This window comes from Pongo abelii, chromosome 20 (genome assembly GCF_028885655.2).
Source record: "Pongo abelii isolate AG06213 chromosome 20, NHGRI_mPonAbe1-v2.0_pri, whole genome shotgun sequence".
In the NCBI taxonomy this organism is placed as follows: Eukaryota; Metazoa; Chordata; class Mammalia; order Primates; family Hominidae; genus Pongo; species Pongo abelii.
In genome coordinates, this window is record NC_072005.2 from 38766709 (window position 1) to 38787128 (window position 20420).

General features: G+C 50.3%; 1 protein-coding gene across 1 annotated transcript in view; it reads right to left on the reverse strand.

Moving 5' to 3' along the window:
• PEPD (peptidase D) overlaps positions 1 to 20420 on the reverse strand; it is a 137814-nt gene that overhangs the window by 66992 nt on the left and 50402 nt on the right. Inside the window, 2 exon segments of the mRNA NM_001133693.2 lie at positions 12090 to 12136; positions 13094 to 13169. Of these exon segments, the coding sequence (NP_001127165.1) occupies positions 12090 to 12136; positions 13094 to 13169 (123 nt within the window).

The following is a 20420-nucleotide window of genomic DNA, read 5'->3' on the forward strand; positions in this document are numbered from 1 at the left end:
TGGGAGGCTGAGGCAGGAGGATCACTTGAGGGCAAGAGTTTGAGACCAGCCTGGCCAACATGGCAAAACCCTGTCTCTACTAAAAATACAAAAATTAGCTGCATAAATGTCTTCTTTTGAGAAGTGTCTGTTCATGTCCTTCGCCCACTTTTTGATGGGGTTGTTTGTTTTTTTCTTGTAAATTTGTTGGAGTTCATTGTAGATTCTGGATATTAGCCCTTTGTCAGATGAGTAGGTTGCAAAAATTTTCTCCCATTTTGTAGGTTGCCTGTTCACTCTGATGGTAGTTTCTTTTGCTGTGCAGAAGCTCTTGAGTTTAATTAGATCCCATTTGTCAATTTTGGCTTTTGTTGCCATTGCTTTTGGTGTTTTAGACATGAAGTCCTTGCCCATGCCTATGTCCTGAATGGTAATGCCTAGGTTTTCTTCTAGGGTTTTTACGGTTTTAGGTCTAACATTTAAGTCTTTAATCCATCTTGAATTGATTTTTGTATAAGGTGTAAGGAAGGGATCCAGTTTCAGCTTTCTACATATGGCTAGCCAGTTTTCCCAGCACCATTTATTAAATAGGGAATCCTTTCCCCATTTCTTGTTTTTGTCAGGTTTGTCAAAGATCAGATACTTGTAGATATGTGGCATTATTTCTGACGGCTCTGTTCTGTTCCATTGATCTATATCTCTGTTTTGGTACCAGTACCATGCTGTTTTGGTTACTGTAGCCTTGTAGTATAGTTTGAAGTCAGGTAGCGTGATGCCTCCAGCTTTGTTCTTTTGGCTTAGGATTGACTTGGCGATGCGGGCTCTTTTTTGGTTCCATATGAACTTTAGAGTAGTTTTTTCCAATTCTGTGAAGAAAGTCATTGGTAGCTTGATGGGGATGGCATTGAATCTGTAAATTACCTTGGGAAGGATGGCCATTTTCATGATATTGATTCTTCCTACCCATGAGCATGGAATGTTCTTCCATTTGTTTGTATCCTCTTTTATTTCCTTGAGCAGTGGTTTGTAGTTCTCCTTGAAGAGGTCTTTCACATCCCTTGTAAGTTGGATTCCTAGGTATTTTATTCTCTTTGAAGCAATTGTGAATGGGAGTTCACTCATGATTTGGCTCTCTGTTTGTCTGTTATTGATGTATAAGAATGCTTGTGATTTTTGCACACTGATTTTGTATCCTGAGACTTTGCTGAAGTTGCTTATCAGCTTAAGGAGATTTTGGGCTGAGACAATGGGGCTTTCTAGATATACTATCATGTCATCTGCAAACAGGGACAATTTGACTTCCTCTTTTCCTAATTGAATACCCTTGATTTCCTTCTCCTGCCTAATTGCCCTGGCCAGAACTTCCAACACTATGTTGAATAGAAGTGGTGAGAGAGGGCATCCCTGTCTTGTGCCAGTTTTCAAAGGGAATGCTTCCAGTTTTTCCCCATTCAGTATGATATTGGCTGTGGGTTTGTCATAAATAGCTCTTATTATTTTGAGATACGTCCCATCAATTCCTAATTTATTGAGAGTTTTTAGCATGAAGGGTTGTTGAATTTTGTCAAAGGCCTTTTCTGCATCTATTGAGATAATCATGTGGTTTTTGTCTTTGGTTCTGTTTATATGCTGGATTACATTTATTGATTTGCGTATATTGAACCAGCCTTGGCCATCAGAGAAATGCAAATCAAAACCACAATGAGATACCATCTCACACCAGTTAGAATGGCAATCATTAAAAAGTCAGGAAACAACAGGTGCTGGAGAGGATGTGGAGAAATAGGAACACTTTTACACTGTTGGTGGGACTGTAAACTAGTTCAACCCTTGTGGAAGTCAGTGTGGCGATTCCTCAGGGATCTAGAACTAGAAATTCCATTCGACCCAGCCATCCCATTACTGGGTATATACCCAAAGGACTATAAATCATGCTGCTATAAAGACACTTGCACACGTATGTTTATTGCGGCATTATTCACAATAGCAAAGACTTGGAACCAACCCAAATGTCCAACAATGACAGACTGGATTAAGAAAATGTGGCACATATACACCATGGAATACTATGCAGCCATAAAAAATGATGAGTTCACGTCCTTTGTAGGGACATGGATGAAATTGGAAATCATCATTCTCAGTAAACTATCGCAAGAACAAAAAACCAAACACCACATATTCTCACTCATAGGTGGGAATTGAACAATGAGAACACATGGACACAGGAAGGGGAACATCACACTCTGGGGACTGTTGTGGGGTGGGGGAAGGGGGGAGGGATAGCATTGGGAGATATACCTAATGCTAGATGACGAGTTGGTGGGTGCAGCGCACCAGCATGGCACATGTATACATATGTAACTTACCTGCACATTGCGCACATGTACCATAAAACCTAAAGTATAATAATAATAATAATAAAAGAAAAAAAAAAGAAAAAACTAATGGAACTTACAGATATTTCTCCAAAAATATAAAGTTTTTGCATTCATGTACACGTCTAAGCCCATATAGAGGTACCCAGGTGCCTCTGTTTGTCCCTTCCATAGACCTAGGTTTAGAGCTCTGATCTAATAACCTGGCAAACTTCTCCCCCTTTCTTGTTGCTCATATCTAATATTTAATAAACCGATAAAGTAAAAAAAAAAAAAAAAAAATACAAAAATTAGCCGGGCATGGTGGCGGGCACCTGTAACCCCAGCTACTCGAGTGGCTGAAGCAGGAGAATCACTTGAGCCCAGGAGGTGGAGGTCGCAGTGAGCCAAGATTGTACCACTGCACTCCAGCCTGGGTGATGGAGCGAGACTCTGTCTCGAAAAAAGAAAAAAAAAGAAAGAAAGCACAATTTCAAGTTTTAAAAAAAGGTTGAACAAATAAATAAATGAGGGAGAAGAGACAAATGCGTACAGAAGGATCACAAATAGCATAATTCCCATGCCTTAAGTGTGGGTGGCACACAGTGACTGCTTTCCAACAGTGCAGAAGAGTGGGTAGGGGAGTGACTTTACGGTGGAGAAAGCTGACAAGCACTACCTTAGCCAGGTGATCAAGGTCAACATCATCAGTGATAAGTCATGCTGATGTGATGTGATAACAATGGCACTTCTGTGCTCTCCTTCCCAGTAACCCACAACTCCTGTCTCGCTGAAAGAAAAACTAAAATTGAAAGGCATTCTTCCAAGTACCTAGCCATACTCCTCGAAAGTGTCAAGGTCATCAAAACCAAGGCAATTCTAAGAAACTGTCACAGCCCAGAGGAGGCTAAGGAGATGTGACAATGGAATGTGATGTGGTCTCCCAGATGGGATCCTGGAACAGGAGGAGGGCATTAGGTAAAAGCTAGGGCCGCTGGAATAAAGCATGGACTTAACATAATTACATACCAATAACGTGCATCCATGGTAACTAATGTTCCAAAGTAATGTTAATAACTTTACTAATAAATAATAGGGAAATGGGTGCCAGGTACATGGAACTCTCTAATGTTCCTGTGACTTTTCCATAATCCAAAACTATCCTAAAATAAAAAGTTTACTGATTAAACACACACGTGGAAAAGGCCACGGGAGATGCTGAAAAGGCAGCTGATAAAATTCGACATCCTTTCCTGATAAAACCTAGTAAGCCAGGAAGACAATGCTACTTCCTTAAACTTGTGATAAATATTTATCTGAAATCAACAGTCAGCATCAGGTTTTTGGCTTTTTTTTTCTCTTTTTTTTTAAGAGATGGAGTCTCACTCTGTCACCCAGATGGGAGTGCAGTGGTGTGATCATAGCTCACTGCCGCCTTGATCTCCTGGGCTCAAGCGATCCTCCTGCCTCAGCCTTCCAAGGAGCTGGGACTACAGGGGTGCGTCACCACACCCAGCTAATTAAAAACTTTTTTTTTTTTTTTTTTTTTTTTTGTAGAGGCAGAGGTCTCCTATGTTGCCCAGGCTGGTCTTGAACTCCTGGCCTCAAGCAATCCTCCTGCCTTGGACTCCCAAAGTGCTGGGACTACAGGCATGAGTGTGTAATTACCATGCCTGGCAATATCAGGTTTAATGGTGAAACACTAGAAGAAAATCCATAAAGATGTCCACAGGCAGCACGGTTCCTTATGATTCCTAATATGATTCTCCAGGAGCAATGCGCCCAGCATTTGAAAAGACAATGCCTATTTATGTTAGTTTTGCCCCAAAATCTCTAGTCCTTCATCAACCAGGTTACACATTTGCAGAAAGCTCTTCTCTCTGGTTCTCTGTCCAGCTTTCTGGCTGGACACCAAGTTGGTTTTCTCCATATGCCCATTCCTCAGTTCCTCTTAGAGGCAAAATGAGCCATCCCTGCTTTAAGCCACAGGGTCCTACAGCCTCACCCCGCTGAGAGCCCCAGTTTCATTCTTGGATCCCTGGCTCTGTCAAATCTCTGGTGGAGAGACTCTCCACACTCGCCTGCTCCCCAGCTCCCTCCCTCATGCCAAGTGGTGTAGACAGAGCAGGATGGGCGAGCACACAGGACCTGCCCTGCCAGCACGGGGTAGCTCTGGACTAAGGAATTCTCCACCCAAGACAGCCCTGGCTCTCAAGAAGGGCTCAGCTCAAATCCCCCTAGGCATGGCCAGCCAGGGTGCAGGACTCAGGGACTGCCCTCCCAGGGCGTGGACACGCAGATGTTGTTTCCTGACTGCTCTCATGATAGGCTGGGACCCGTCTCCAACAGCTAAGCAAGTGCTAGCAGCAAACCTACTCCAAGCCACCTGAGGCAAAGAGGGCTTTTCTCCAGCCCAGACCTGTGTCTGAAGGGGCCCTCTTCTCTGAATGGGCTGTGCCAATGCCCTCACCCATCAACACAGCCACCAGAGAATGGATGTGTCTGCTCAGTGGGTGCAGGGTCCTGCCCACGGACACACAGCTGGCCCCCAGGGCCCATCACATCTATTCTTACCTGGGGGCTCCGGTCTCAGAGGCCGCCTGGACCCAGACTTGTTCCAAACAGTCCTCAAAACTGCAGCACCTTTTGTGGGAGTGGCTAAATGGATGGCAGTCTCATTGATGCCCACATTTGTCCAGGCTGAGAGCAGATTAGGTCAGACTGTGCCTCGATGACGGAGACTACATCTCCAGGACCTCCTGGAGGAAAACGGGGACCTCCTAGTGACTTCCCTCTCCTGTGAAACCTGGGTCCTCTGCATGCCCCGTGAGGGGCTCCAGCCCTGGTCAGAGACACACAAGGTGTCTCACCATCCACCCAGAGTGCCTGGCAACACAGCCTCGTGTAGCCCCACATGGGAGGAGGACCATGTGGGCACAGGCATCCGAGATACAGTTCTTCAGGAGTCACTGCACAGGAGGGACTCGGATGAAAAGCAGAGGGTGCCAGGCTGGGCATAGTGGCTTATGCCTATAATCCCAGCACTGTGGGAGACCAAGGCAGGAGGAACGCTAGAGCTCTGGAGTTCTAGACCAGCCTGGGCAACAAGGCAAAACTCTGTCTCTACAAAAAATAAAAAATTAGCTGGGTATGGTAGTGAGCACCTGTGGTGCCAGCTATTTGGGGGGCTGAGGAGGGAGGATCACTTGAGCTTTGGAGGCAGAGATTGCAGCAAGCAGAGATCGCCCCAGAGGGGCGTCCTCTCTGCGGCCCCACGCCCCCCGCAGCCCTGAGCACCGGGGGCTGGCAGGGATGAGGGGGGCTGCCCACAGACTCTCCCACCTCCTGGCTGTCCTTACTGGAGTGAAAGTTTCTGTCTTTTTTATTTACTTATTTTGAGATGGAGTCTCGCTCTGTCGCCCAGGCTGGAATGCAGTGGTGTGATCTCGGCTCACTGCAACCTCCACCTCCCAGGTTCAAGCGATTCTCCTGCCTCAGCCTCCCAAGTAGCTGGGACTACAGGCGCCTGACACCTAGCCCAGCTAATTTTTTGTATTTTTAGTAGAAATGCGGTTTCACCATGTTAGCCAAGATGGTCTCGATCTCCTGACCTTGTGATCTGCCTGTCTTGGCCTCCCAAAGTGCTGGGATTACAGGCATGAGCCACCACACCCAACCAGTTTCTAGTCTTAAAACAAGAAAAAAAAAAAAAAAGAGAAAAAAATCTGTCCTGTTTAACAAGAATGCAGCAAGGGTTTTGCAACCTGCTCCCAGGCTGGATTCACGGAGAGCTCCATCCCCGCCCCAGCACCCTCGGCTCGAGTGGCTCTGTGTGGGTGGGGGGGCGGGTGTGTATGTGGTATGTCAATGGGTGTGGTACACACCGTGTATGTGAGGCATGTGGTGGGTGGTGTGTGTATGGTGTGTAGTGTATGTATGGGGATGGTGGGTACATGTTGTGTGTGGTGTGTAGTATATGTGGTACGTATGATGTGGTGTGTGCGTATGGCTGTGGTGCATGTGTGTGGTGTGTATGTGTATGGCTGTGGTGTGTGCAGGGTATTGGTGTGTGTGGTGTGTAGGTGAATGTGGCATGCGATGTGTGGTGTGTAGGTGTGTGTGGCAAGTGATGTATGGTGTGTGTGGTGTGTATGGCATGTCATATGTATGCAGTATGTGGTACATGTGTGGTGTGTGTATGGTATGTGGTATGTGGGGGTTGTGTGTGGAGGTTTGTATGTGTGGCGTATATGGCGCATGATGTGTATGTGTGGTGTGTGTGTGGTGTGGGGTGTGTGTGTGGTATGTGGAACGAGTGTGGTGTGTGTGTGGTGAGTATGGTATGGGCGGTGTGTATGTGTTATGTGTGTGGCGTGTGCGTTGTGCTGTGTGTGGTATGTGGCATGTGTGGTGTGTATGGTGGGGGTGTGTGGTGTGTGGTGTGTGGCATGTGTATGTGCTATGCAGCATGTGTGTTGTGTGAGGTGTATGTAGTGTGTATGGTATGTGTGGGGGGTGTGGGAGGTGTGTGTGGTATATGGCATGTGTAGTGTGAGGGGTGTGTATGTGGTGTGCGGGAGTGTGTGTGGTGTGTATGGCATGTGTGGCGTGTATGTGGTGTGTGAGGTGTGTGTGGTGTGGATGGTGTGTGTGTGGTGTGGATGGCATGTATGAGGTGTGTGGTGTAGTGTGTGTGTGTGTGGCATGGGGGGCGTGTGCATGGAGTGAATGTGGTGTATGTGGCATGTATGGGGTGTGTGGTGTGCTGTGTGTGTGTGTGGTGTAGGGGTATATGTGGTGTGTGTGTGTGGTGTAGGTGGTGTGTGGGGCATGTGTGTGGTGTATGTGGCTTGTACAGGATGTATGGTTGTGTGTGTGGTGTGTATGGTGTGGTGTGTGTGGTGTATGTGGTGTGTGGTGTGGGGCCATGTGTGTGGTGTATGTGGCATGCACGGGATGTGTGGTGTTGTGTGTGTGGTGTGTATGGTGTGGTGTATGTTGTGTGTGTGGTGTGTATGGTGTAGTGTGTGGTGTGTGTGTGGTGTGTGGTGTGTATGGTGTGATATGTGTGTCATGTATGTGGTGTGTGGTGTGTGTGGTGTGGGAGGCATGTGTGTGGCATATGTGGCATGCACAGGATATGTGGTGGTGTGTGTGTGGTATGTATGGTGTGTGTGTTGTGTATGTGGTGTGTGTGGTGCGGGGGGCATGTGTGTGGTGTATGTGGCGTGCACGGGATGTGTGGTGTTGTGTGTGTGGTGTGTATTGTGTGGTGTGTGTCATGTATGTGATGTGTGGTGAGGGGGCGTGTGTGGTGTATGTGGCATGCATGGGATGTGTGGTGTTGTGTATGTGGTGTGTATGGTGTGGTGTGTGTGTCGTGTATGTGATGTGTGTGGTGTATGTGGTGTGCACAGATTGTGTGGTGTGGTGTGTGTGGTGTGTATGGTGTTGTGTGTGTCATGTATGTGGTGTGTATGGTGTGGTGTGTGTCGTGTATGCACTGTGGGGGGCATGTGTGTGGTGTATATGGAGTGCACAGGATGTGTGGTGTTGTGTATGTGGTGTGTATGGTGTGGCATGTGTATCGTGTGTGTGGTGTGTGTGTGGCATCTGGGGCATGTGTCTGGTTGGGGGAGACCCTCAGGCCGTGTCCCCTCTCCCCAGCCCATCTGTACTCGAGGGGCGCTGGGCACACAGAATCACAGCTCGCTCGATCTGGCCAAAGAGTAAGAAAAACACCAAGGCCTTGAATGAGAAGGAGCACAGCTGGGCAAGTCCCTCACTCACAAGGGACTGACGGGGACAGGAGCTGCGATTGAGGGCTGTCGCCTGTGGCAGGAGCGCCCAGAAAAGCCCAGACCTGTGGAGAAGGGTCTCCAGTGGGTCCTGGCCTGGGAGGGGATGCCACCACACGGTCCCCGTCACACTACACAGATCCTCTCCCTTTCCCATGATTCTCATGACCCCCCAGAAACAAAAGGGCCCCAAATGCCCCATTCACAGCTCAGAGAGAAAGAGCATAATTTCAATCAAGGTCCCAGGCTGTCAGACACATCACGTTATTAATCTCCTTGTGGCAAATGTGAGCTGGGACTCGCTTACACAGCCAATGGAGCATGCTCTAAATTAGCGTTTGCAGGTAATGGATCCGGCCGCCAGCCCCACGCCAGCTGGCTACAAGCTGGTTAGGCCACTAACATGGAATAATAGGAGGTGGAAAAATGGATGGCCTGATTGGGCCTGCTGTTAGCGCCCGATTTACCCAACACAGACGTCTTATTGGTTTAACACAATTTACTACACCTCAATTGCGGAAAATGATTTTCATTCCTCTGAACCCTCAACTCCCAGGCGCCGCATGAGGGAGGAGTCTTCATAAATGCCATCCGCTGGCTCACTTTTTTTTTTTTTTAACATGCCTTCAAGATTTTATAACAAATCATAGATAATAAAACAAAAAGAGACGAGGCTTAGAACTGGGGGTCCAGGCCAGCATCTCTCGAGTCCTGGGGTGGGTGGTGTCTCCACCTCGAGAAAACCAGCCCTGACTCCCGCCCCGAATCCTGAACTGCAGAGCTCCCTGCCTTCATGCCCGGTGTCCCTGTGCAAGGCTGAAGCCAGCCAGGCCCCCAGCAGAAAGTCCAGCAGGTCTTAAGGATGCCCACCTTGCTCACAGGGTGCTGTCAACACATATAGAAGAGCGGCTGGTTTCCTTTGAACCCAGTGAGTCAGCGATTCACACAGCAGTGCAGCCGCCCCCCAGCCTTCCCTGGTAGCAGTTGAGCCTGTGTTCAAAGAGGCACACCCCCGGGTAACCAAAAACATGGGCTTTAGAAGAGATTTTTATTCCCCGACTAGTTAAGAAAAGAATTCTCAAGTTCCCAGTGACACAGAAGATGGCAGAAAAATCACTTAAAACCTTTTCTTCTCTTTTCCATCCATCTATCAAACCCACCCACACATGTTTCCCGACACCTACCTACAGTGGGTCAGACACTGCGCAGATAAATCAGACATGGTCCCCAAGAAGGCGCCTCCAGGCTCTCCAGGACAAGGACCACAAAACTGCATCACACAGTGATCCTGCCCTAGAGAGGGAGCTCGAGGCGGAAGAAGTGTCAGCCCACCTCCCTGGCTGCAGATGTCCTCAGGGGCTTCAACCTGGACACCGGCAATCGGGGCGCCTCCTCAAATCTGGCCAGGGATACTCCATGATGTGACACTTTCCCCAGACACCCATCTTCCCACCATCTTCAGAGGGGGTGACCCCTCTCTCCCAACTCGGTCCCCTCAGGAACAGCCTCCATCTCTCGTTCTTCCTGTCTCAGTCCCCATACCCACCCCCCTGCTCTAAGCTCTCAGGGGCCCACAGATCAGATAGCTTCCCTGGTGGGCACGGTTTCCCCTCTGTATGTCCTGTGGCCTGCAGCAGGTGGGTGCGCATGGCAGGTGCACAGCATGGGCAGCAGGTACAAACGCTGACCCGATGCCACTCAGCACCCTGTGGGAGGCTGCTCCTGGCTGAGAGCTTCCCTGTGCACTCGGCTGTGGCCTCTGGCTTCGAGCTCATCTCTCCAAGAGCCACTCTGGTCCACACAGGAGGCAGCAGCAAGGCCAACCCAGGGTCTTGGGATGGGGGTAGAGGGAAGGTGGAGCAGTTTGTAGACAGGGGTGACATCTCCCCAGAGCTCAGGTTCACGACACCCTGCTTCCAACAGCAGCCAAGTACAACATGTGGACTCTGTGTGGATCCTGACTTGAACAAACCAATGCTAAAAAGAGTTTAGGATCAATATGGACTAGATATTCATGACATGAAGGAGTTATGGTTCATTTGTGATAATGAATGTGATATTGGCATGGTGGTTATGTAAAAGTAGAAAAAAGTTCTCACCAACTGAAATACCTACTGAGGGATTTACAGGTGCCATGACATGATGTCTAGGATTTGGCTTTAAAATGCTCTAGCAAACAAAACTAAACACAAAAACCTGATGGGGACTTCGGGGTTCATTATACTTTTCTATTATTTTGGATATTGAAATTTCCTGTTTAAAAAAAAAAAAAAAAAAAAAAGACCTCCATTACCTGGAAGGCATGACGGCTAAGGAACGGGGCATATTCCAGGACCCCTGGTCCCTGACCCATAGCCTGTACAGCCCTGTCCCCAGGCTGGGCAGGGTGGGGCTCTGGGACGCTGTGGGGAGGGAGGCTCAGGGCCCCTCCCAGGAGCCACCTTGGGAGCAGGACTGCCTGCAGCACGGGGCTCAAGCAGCCAGCATGTGGAGGATGGCAGGGTTCCACATTGGGCTCAGCTATTCCTGCCCCAATTTCTTGGTTATTTTTATTTGAAGCATCAGCTATGGGTCACTATGATTCAACTCAAGCTGGGACAGGTTTCCAGGGCAGTGCCAATCTGAGGGACCCACTGTCCAGCCCACTTTGCTGGAGGAGCCCCACAGCACACTTCCCATCCTAGATCCTCAGAGCGGGCAGGGGGTCCTGGGAATGCCAGGCCACAGACACTGCACTGCAGAAGGAGACCACGCAGACGCAAGTGCTGGGATAGCTCTGCGAGCCCTTCCCAGCCTCCCCGGCTGACAGAGCTGGGCTTCTGATTAATGTGTGTTACATGCCCCCTCCCAGGATGCCAAGCACCCGGGCAAGGCCATGTTAACCTCCTCCTGGGCGGGGTAAGGAGAGAAGCACAGGAGCTGACTGCTCAGAACTCCTTCCAGGGAGAGACCTTAAAAAGACACCCATCCCCCAAGCACAGCCACAGCGAACAGAAGCGTCCAAGCAGCCCACTGCGGGCCCCATCCGACCTCGGCCCTGCACCCCACTGATGGCAGGCAGGCCAGCAGGGCTGGGAGGGTGATATGGAGCCAGCACCCCCAGGGCCGGGGCTCTGAACAGAGATGCCCTGAGGACATCTGGGGTGGACTTGGGCCCCGCAAGGGGAGTAAGGGATACCAGAAACCAAGCTCTCACAAGGACAGGCAGGAAAGGAAAGCCCAGAGTGAGGACAGGGGGATGGCAGCCTCTTCAGTGTCACCTCCCCAGAGCTTCCAGGTGGTACCAACACTGGTGGGAGGTCTCGGAATGGGGGCCTCCTGCCCCAGAACATGGGTGGGAAGGGAGCCACTGAGGCAGTTTGGGTCTGACCCAAAGGTTTCCTTGTACCATGGGTGGCAGCACACTGACTTCTGGATCCTGGAGCGGTGCTGAGCTGGCCAGGCCACACCCGCCATGGCTGGGCAGCCGCAGGACGCTCCCCAGGTGGCACCGGCTCGCTGCAGGCCTAATAGGAGCGGAAGGCCAATGGAGCTCTCCAGAGCTCTTTATGGGCCGTTTAACCACCCCTCGACCCAGTCGCCCAAGCACAGCAGACATAATGGCAGTGTTTACACATAAAAATGGCAAGCTGTTTTACTGGCGGCTTTCAGAGTCATAAGAGCAGCAATTTGGTAAAGTTTCCTGCAAATGGCAGAAACAAAGTCCGAGAGTAGAATGGTGGGGCACTAAACCACCCTGAAAAGTCATCGAAGACCATTACATCAAACACTCTGCCAAGAGCCAGGGAGGCGGGCGCACTCTGAAGAAAAATAATCTTTGCCTGTGATCCTGAAGCCCTGTTCATAATCTCCACCACGGTGTGTGTGCCACTGCGGCGTCTCATCTGTTACTCACTCAGGGAACATAAATTACTGTTTTTTACCTTTTAATTTTACCCAGAGAAACATGGTGGCTTACCTTTCCAACTCATATTCTTTCATTCCCACTTTTACAGCCTTCATTACCTGGAGGACGGATATTAAGCAAAGACATTTGTATTAAGCAGATCAGTAACACAGTGTGATAAATAACATACAGCACTTCTTCAAAAGCACCTCTTCTTTAAAAAGGAAAAAAAGAATGATATGTGCATGCAGTGGTACAGACATGTGACAAATTAGAACTTTTTAAAAGCTCCAAAATCCATACAGTTTATTTAAACTGCTATGAAGCACTTCCATTTGGAAGCCGATAAATGCCGAGCCTCAAGTTACAGCTCAGAGGCCACCAGCAGCCCGAAGACAGTGAGGATTTAACCACGAGGTGCTTGGTGAATACTTAATGCCACGAAAGCTATGACGATCACTAAAAGGCCTCCTTTGTTTAACTTTCACAAAACACGTGGTCATTAACTCGTACAAGAGAGTACGCTGCCCATCAATTACCCTTGTCTATTTCCTAACACAAAACTGCAATGTTCCTGAGCAGATGCTGGGCCATCCTCATCTCTCAAGACATGTGTTTCCTTATTTGGTCTCATTCCTCCAGTAAAGTGGGAAGGTTTGGAAGAGAACTACATGAAGAAATGTTCAGAAAATGGATGATGGTAATAAGTGTGTTTGAACCACAGTTAAGGACAAAAGATTCTTTAAAATGAGCTGAGAACTGCTGGGATATTAAGAAGGAGCACTCTACCCTCCCAGAATTGGGACTTTTTGTTGGAGAATTTCCTGAGGATTAGTGTCCATGACTGCCATGATGGGCAGGTGCCCTAAGCTGAGGAATTGGGGCAGAGCCTCTTCTGTCCCTGCCCTGTGCCCACCAGGGAACAGAAAAGAGAGCCATTACTGTGTAAAACTTCCTACCTCTCGCTTGGCCCTCGGGGATTAGAGCCCACCTGGAAACCCTTCATCCTCACGCAGTTCTCTCGCCACACAGCAACACCGCTTTCCCCACTCAACCAGAGCCGGCGCCTGACTCACCTCACGGTGGGCCTCGCTGGAGATTTTATTGGTGTAGCGCAGAACCTCCAGCTCCATATCCGTCTTAAACACTCGGCTTCAGAGACAGAAGAACAAAGCAGCAAATCAGTGACTTTCAGGAGGCACTGGCTGGACCCCTCCAGGGAGAGCTCAGGGCCCGCCACACCCTGCACAGCCCAGAAGGGGTGTTGTACAAGGCCAGAGTGGGGCCACCAAGGCCCAGGAGTGACAAGCTCCATGGAACAGTCTAGAAGAAAACCTCTAGCGGGGAGCAGAGCTGCTGCCCACCTTCCCTAACACCAGCCAGCGGACAGGCTGTTTTCCGGGATAAGATCTGGAAGCCGCTGCCGGGGGGAGGAAGAAGCCTGGTTGCTGCAGCTTGTCACAGGCTGCCTCCCTCAGCCTCAGTTTCCCCATGCATGGAAGGGGGATGAAATCTACATGGCATGGCTGTTGGGCCATAATCCTAAGCCTGCTGCCTCCCAGGGCTCTGTCCTGTTGGCTGAAGAGGCCTTGTTTCCTCCCCACCCCCACCCACCTGCCCACGGGTGGGTGACAGGGTCAGGTGAGGGGACCAAAGCCATTCCAGCTTCGTGTGTGCTGGTACAAATGTGGAAACAGCTGGACAGCAGACATAGCAGGAGACCAGGAGCAGAGGAGAAGAGGGAGGCAGCCACAGATGAGAGGGTGGTCTACGTGGGCAGGGGAGTCACAATCGAGGGACCCTGCTGTCCCTTCCCGGCTGGGCTGTGCCTCCTGCAACTGGACTCCTGGGGCTCCCGGGTCCTCCCAACAAACTTGTGTTAATTTGCCCAAATGTGGTTAGGTTTCTGGTGGTTGCAATCAACCTCACCCGCAAGTAAGACCCACAGAGAGGAGCCAAATAAGTATTCGTTTTCTACGTCTGCGCATTTAAAAAAACCCTGGGTCTGCGGGCACAGAAAGGGCAGCCATGCTGAGGCATTCAGAGCACTGGCCTGGGAGAAAGGCCCTGGGCTCCCGTTCAGCTCCACCCCTTTCCAGCGGTGTGGCCGAGAGCCCTACTCTGTGCCTTGGTTTCCCCATCTGAAAAACGGAGATATGAACACTGTTTACATCGTAGGTTTGCAGTGAGAACGGAGTTGGCATTTTTAAAGCACTAAGGACAGTGCCCGGCACACAGTAAGTGCTGTGTATGCTTGTTCCAGAAACCAAGTGAAATGAAAAGCCTGCAAGACACCACGTCATCCACACTTCCCACCCCAAAGCCAGGCGGAATGCTCTGATGTCCTTAGGTAGGACATCTTGATTCTCATCAAAACATTACTCCCCAGTATTCATGACAGGCCCATGAAGCTAGAGAAATCTCAGCAGGGAAACGCAGCCTCCCTTCATTTCAAATTGCCATTTACTGGGGACCCGCCCCATGGTGGGTCCTGTAAGTTGCAGTGGATGCTGGGTGCACTCCCCAACTCATCCCGAGGCCACACCCCTCTACTGGTCTCCTTGATTCGATGGATGGAGCCAAGACTCAGCTCCCTCGCTTCAACTGGGGACATCTCTGGGGACCACTCCAGCACCAAAGCTCCCCATAGGAGCAGCCGAGATGCCCTTGTGACAGCATCGCAGCCCAAGGCTGCTCCCTTACTCTGACACACACGCTGATCCCGAGAGCACTCCTCAATACGCTTTCTGCCCACTTGGCTCAGAGACTCAGCTTCCCATGGAACCCAACCTAGAACAGGTACTACCTTCCCATTTTACAGATAGCGACACTGAGACTTAACTGAGGCGATGTCAAAGGGCGCGTGACCCACTCTGTTACACTCATCCCCTTTTTGTTGCACTCCATGCAAAAATAATGGAACCCTACACCCAGACAAACTACTAATCAAATACAGAAGGACACTAGTCCTTTTTAGACATTCAAAAACTCAGAAATGGGGGAAGTACTTAAGGATGTACTCCAGCAGAGAGAGAAGGGTAGAAGGGTGGGGAGAGGGAGAAAGCACAAGCCAATAAAGAGAAGGAGGTGATATAATGGGATATTTTAAAAAACTGGAGTCAATCCAAAAGTATAATTAGATGCTGGACAGCAAGCCTAGAAAGCAATCAGTAGAAATTAGAACTCCAAGTATGTGGCTCTGAGAAAAACATCCACAAAAAGAATGGCATGGATTCCTTTCTGCAGATAAAATCAATAGGAAGCTTAAAGCTCTTAGTGATATGGTGAAGAAGGTATGTTTCTTCTCTCAATAAGAAAGAAGAAAGGCAAATTAAAACTCTAGGAACAACAAAACAAAACAGATATATGTATGAAGGCTGCATTTATTCACATGGTACCAAAGTAACACCAGGCAGATTACTCTCCAGGTCAAGGGGGAAAATGTAACCCAGCGATCAGTCTTAGCATCACTGATTGTGGGTCAACTAAGTATAATTTGTGTCTGAATGTAGTGCAATAAGAAATACACATCACCTGGGATGTATTCCAGCAAATGTTTTAAACTTCTATGGCTTTAGATCTAACTTCCAGTTTGCAAGAAATATGGGGATAGAGGAACAAGCTAACCGCCACCACAAGCGAACAACCATACAAATCCAGAATTGGGATGCTGTGGTACAACTGGCCCAGCCTTTCAGTATCTGGGGGAAAAACCATCACAATACCCAGGTAAGAGATAGAACTATACTGGCCACGTCCAGGATATCTTATGGACAACTGGAGGAACTCCTGTTTATGTGAACTTTCTAACTTTCAGCAATGCATGTACATATGTTGCTTTTGTTCTAATGAAAAAAAAAAAGAAATAAAAATATTTTTTCTAATAAAAAAACCATTCTTTAAACAGAGAATAAACTAAAATATGGAGTGATTTTGTACAACTGATGGTTATATAAGAAAAACAGTCTAGGCCGGGCGCAGTGGCTCACGCCTGTAATCCCAACACTTTGGGAGGCCAAGGTGGGTGGATCACGAGGTCAGGAGATCAAGACCATCCTGGCTAACACGGTGAAACCCCATCTCTACTAAAAATACAAAAAATTAGCTGGGCATGGTGGCAGGCGCCTGTAGTCCCAGATACTCGGGAGGCTGAGGCAGGAGAATGGCGTGAACCCAGGAGGCGGAGCTTGCAGTGAGCCGAGATCGCGCCACTGCACTCCAGCCTGGGTGACAGAGCGAGACTCCGTCTCAAAAAAAAAAAAAAAAAAAAAAAGAAAGGAAGAAAAAGAAAAACAGTCTATATGCTCTTGATGCTAGGAGCCTCCTCTTGAGGGAAGCCCTGGGCTTGTGACATCCGACCCAAAGAGAAGGCACTCCCGCCCTGATACATTCCTTAGTTCTGCACAGACCATGGTCACAGTCATCATAAAAACACAGTTCTATGGCTTTTTTTTTTTTAACCTTTTAAAGTTAATGCCTCCTCCAAACAGGTAAGACTTACTGCTCACATAAATGCAATGGAAATATTACAAACCCTAACAAGGAAACAGCAACAGAAGTCGGGAGGTAAAGACGGGTTGGAGAAAATATGTGTAGAGTGAGCAGGGCCCCATCTGTGCAGCCTCAGCTCACCCAGGGCAAAGGCAAGATGGGGTGGAAAGTTCACAGAGCAAGAACTAAAGGAGGCTCATATGTATGACAAGAAGGCAAATGGAACCCGTGGAAGAACCAGCAATAAACATACGATGAAAAGATGGGTGGGGGTGACAGAAATGGCCCAAAGAATTCGCTTTGGGGAGGGGTGGTGTGGAGAGAGATGAGCTGGCAGGAGTCGCTGGTTTCATGATAACCTAGCTTTCCCGTACTGATTTTGTACTAGTGGCTTTCTAAACCAAGGGTACATATTGCTTTGATAGCACTTTAAAAACCTTAATGAGGTGCTGTCCATAATGGTAAATGTCCATTCATTCATTTCACATCACTAATAAGTAAGTGTCAGCTGGATGTACCAGGCACCGGTGATGGAGTGGAGTGAAAGGGCCATGTCCTCCCCTAATGGAGTGCAGAGACCATGGAGAGATGGATATAGTAAGAGTAAACACACAATGATGGAGTGGAAGGAGGGCTCCTAAGAGCAGCAGCCAGAGTGCTATGTGAGGGCATGATGGAGAGGCATGAGCCCTTTCGGTTTGGGGCTGGCCACCCGGTGAGGGAGGTCTGTAATACTGAGACCTGGAGAATGGAGGTGGGCAACCCAGCTGAGTCTCTCTGCACAAGGCAGAGAGTTCCCGGTGCACCCCCGGCTAGCTCCTTTCCCTTTACTAAAGATGAGCTACCTGCACCAAAGCTCCTAAAGGCTCACCTATGACTCTCACAGAGGTATCAATGCAAACACTCTCAAGATCAGCAAAGCTGGAGTGTCTGAGGACGCAGACCAGCACCCACGCCTCTGCTAGAAGCAAAGCTGGGGTGTCTGAGGATGCAGACCAGCACCCACCCCTCTGTTGGGAGCAAAGCTGGGGTGTCTGAGGACGCAGACCAGCACTCGCTCCTCTGTCAAAGGGCACCTCTCCTGCATCTCCTCTTCCTCCTCCTGGGCCTGGCCAGGAGCCCACCTGAGCTGGCCTCCATCGAGGCAGCCCAGACAAAGGCCCCGAGGCAGGCGAGGATGGCGGGAATGCGAGGGGCCTGGTGGCTCCCCCACTCCCATCAGAGGCAGCAAGCCCTTGTGAACTTCACAGGAGCAGCCCACGCCAGCCAGCCGCTGACTCACACGGTCTCCGTGACGCCACACAGCTGGGACAGCCAGCCATTTGTCACTGGGAAATGAGGCGGGCACCCTGCAGCGCAGCGACACCTTCCCGAGACCACAGAACCTTCTGGGGAATGTGGAAAAAACAAACCCACAAGCCCAGGGAGACTTTCTTGAATGAACACCCTTTCTCTCGGCGGAGGCAGCCCTAAAGCCTGACAGCGTGCTGTTAATCATCATGAAGGTGCCTCTGATGTTGCCGTATGGCGGGTGCAGTCCCATTATCTGGGACCAGGCATTTGCTCCTGTCCCCAGAGGGTGACAGTTCAGAGCCACGGGCAGGACAAGGGCCAGCAGCTCAGGCTCCCGAGGTCCGAACCCACTTGCGGTCCCTCAGGTGTCATTCCCACTGCCACCCTCTATGATGCCAGCCTGGGGAACCCGCTGTCAGGGAGCAGGTCTCTCTTCTCCCAAATGCAGCGATGATCACTGGGTGACAGCATGGGTGAGGGCCAGGACCTCCCGCCCTCCAACCCCTTACTTTCTCCTGGAGCCGCCCTCTGCCTTCATTCGGCTTAAATCCCTGGCCCTTCTCTATGGCTGCTGTTGCCAGTGCTGTAGACTCCTCAGCCCTGTGCCCACCCATCCCCACAGGCTCGGCCTGTGCCTGCTCCAGGAGCACTGAGCACTGCCAGGGGAAGTCATGCACTGGCAATGGCCAAGCAAGCCCCAGTCACCTCGGCGAGGCCCCAGCTCTGCTGTGAGCTGCATGGGAACCCGCAGGAGGGCTATTCTCAACTCCCCGCACCTTCCGAAGATTTCTACCCCCTACTTCTGCCCCCAACGGGAGCCGCCGCAGATGAATGAATTCCACTCCTACTTCTTGGAGCGCGCAGCAGCCAGCAGATGGGTCCACTCTCACCTCTCCTCCTCCAAACTCCCAGGACTCCCCATCCGTCCTCTCCTGCCTCCCTTTTAAGGGAAGGTGCATCCTCTTCCCAAGCTCACACGCCCACCTGGGGATCCCAGCTCCAACCTCCACTAGCTCCTGCTAGAAACTCCATGGCCACCGAAACAGCTTCCTCTACAAGTGAAGAATCCTCCCCTCACTTGCCTCCTTCTCCTCTTCCAGCCAAGCCTCCCCTACGCTGCCTGCCAGGCCCTAACAGTCCTTGCCTTGCGGGAGGAGGGAAAGCAGCTTTTGTGTCCTATTTTGAACTTCCTCCCCATCTCCTCCCCTCTCCTCTCCCCTCTTTGCTTCTCTCTTCACCCCCATCATGCTGCCAGCCCTCCCCTCCCCTCCTCGCAGAAGACTTGGTTCCCTCTGCCTCTCCCTGCTTTCCCTCTGCACCCACCTGTGGGTCCTGGGTGCCCTGGAGCTCAGTGTGCGAGAACCCCCACCATGCCCCCATCTCAATGTGGCTCTGCCATCTTCCTGGTGCTTCAGGAGAGACCCGGGTGTCATCCTAGACGCCCTCTCCCATCACATCCACCCGCTGCTTCCCACATCCAACCCATGGCCAAGGGCTGCCACTCCCCCTCCACGACCTCCCTCAGGCCCCCCCATTTCTCTCTATCCGGCCCCAGCCTCTCTGGCCTGGACAAGCCCTCCAGCCTCCAGGCCTCCAGCCCTGCCCTGATAGCAGCTGGGGATCTTTAGGAAATGCAAACCTTATCAGGTTTCCCCTCATTTCCAGTGGCCTTTAGGTAGCCTCAGGATGAAGATAAACCTCTAGCAGAGCACTACTCAATGTTGGTGCAGGCCATCTCCACCACTCACCCCACGTGTTCTCCCAACCTCCTCCCTCCTCTGCCTGGAACTTGTTCCTGCCCACCTCTAGCTCCCACCCGAAACACACTTTTCTCAGGGTTGGAGACGACCCCCTTCTACCCTCCCACCCTGGTCTAAATCCCTTCTCTGTGTTCCCTGGGTAGTCTAGATGAATCCTCAGAAACCTCTAACACTTAGAATTCTTTTAATTTAAGTCTCTTCTGAAAGGCCATATATAGTCCTGGAAGACAGGGTCCCAGCACCGGCACAGACACGCAGTAACTATGTGTCATCAAAGCTACCTGTCCTTCCACTGAAACCAGACAACAGCTCATTTCCAACAAGGAGAGCTGATGACCTCATTTCAAAGAGAAAAGGAGGCCTCTCCACCCAACCCTCCCCACCCCATGGCAGCATGGGATGTTGCCAAACCGGGCACAGCAGGGGCAAAGCCTCCTTAGGCTCCAGCAGCCCAAACTCCCTCTGCCACTGCCTCGTCCCAGTCCCACAAGTAGGAAAAGCAGCCCGGGGTGGACGACAGGAGCCCACACTCCCAGGCTCTCCGCTCTGCCTCCCACTGCAGCTGGGGCATCCTCCTATGGTGATGAGCGGGAAGAGGCCGTAATCTGCTAAAGGAGAAAGGACCACATCCTCCTCCCAGCAGAGGTGATAATCATCTCTGCCATCGAGGCCCAGGGACCTACTTGCTTTTCTAATCCTACTTTGGGGGAAGTGGAAAAAAAAAATCAAACTGAACCAGGGCAAATTATTCTACAAAGGCAGTTCTCTGATGAAACCAGCCTGGCTGGGCTTTGGCCTGGCCCAATTGAATCTATGCTTAAATAGACGTCTGCTGTGTGCTGGCTTAACCAATTATCCA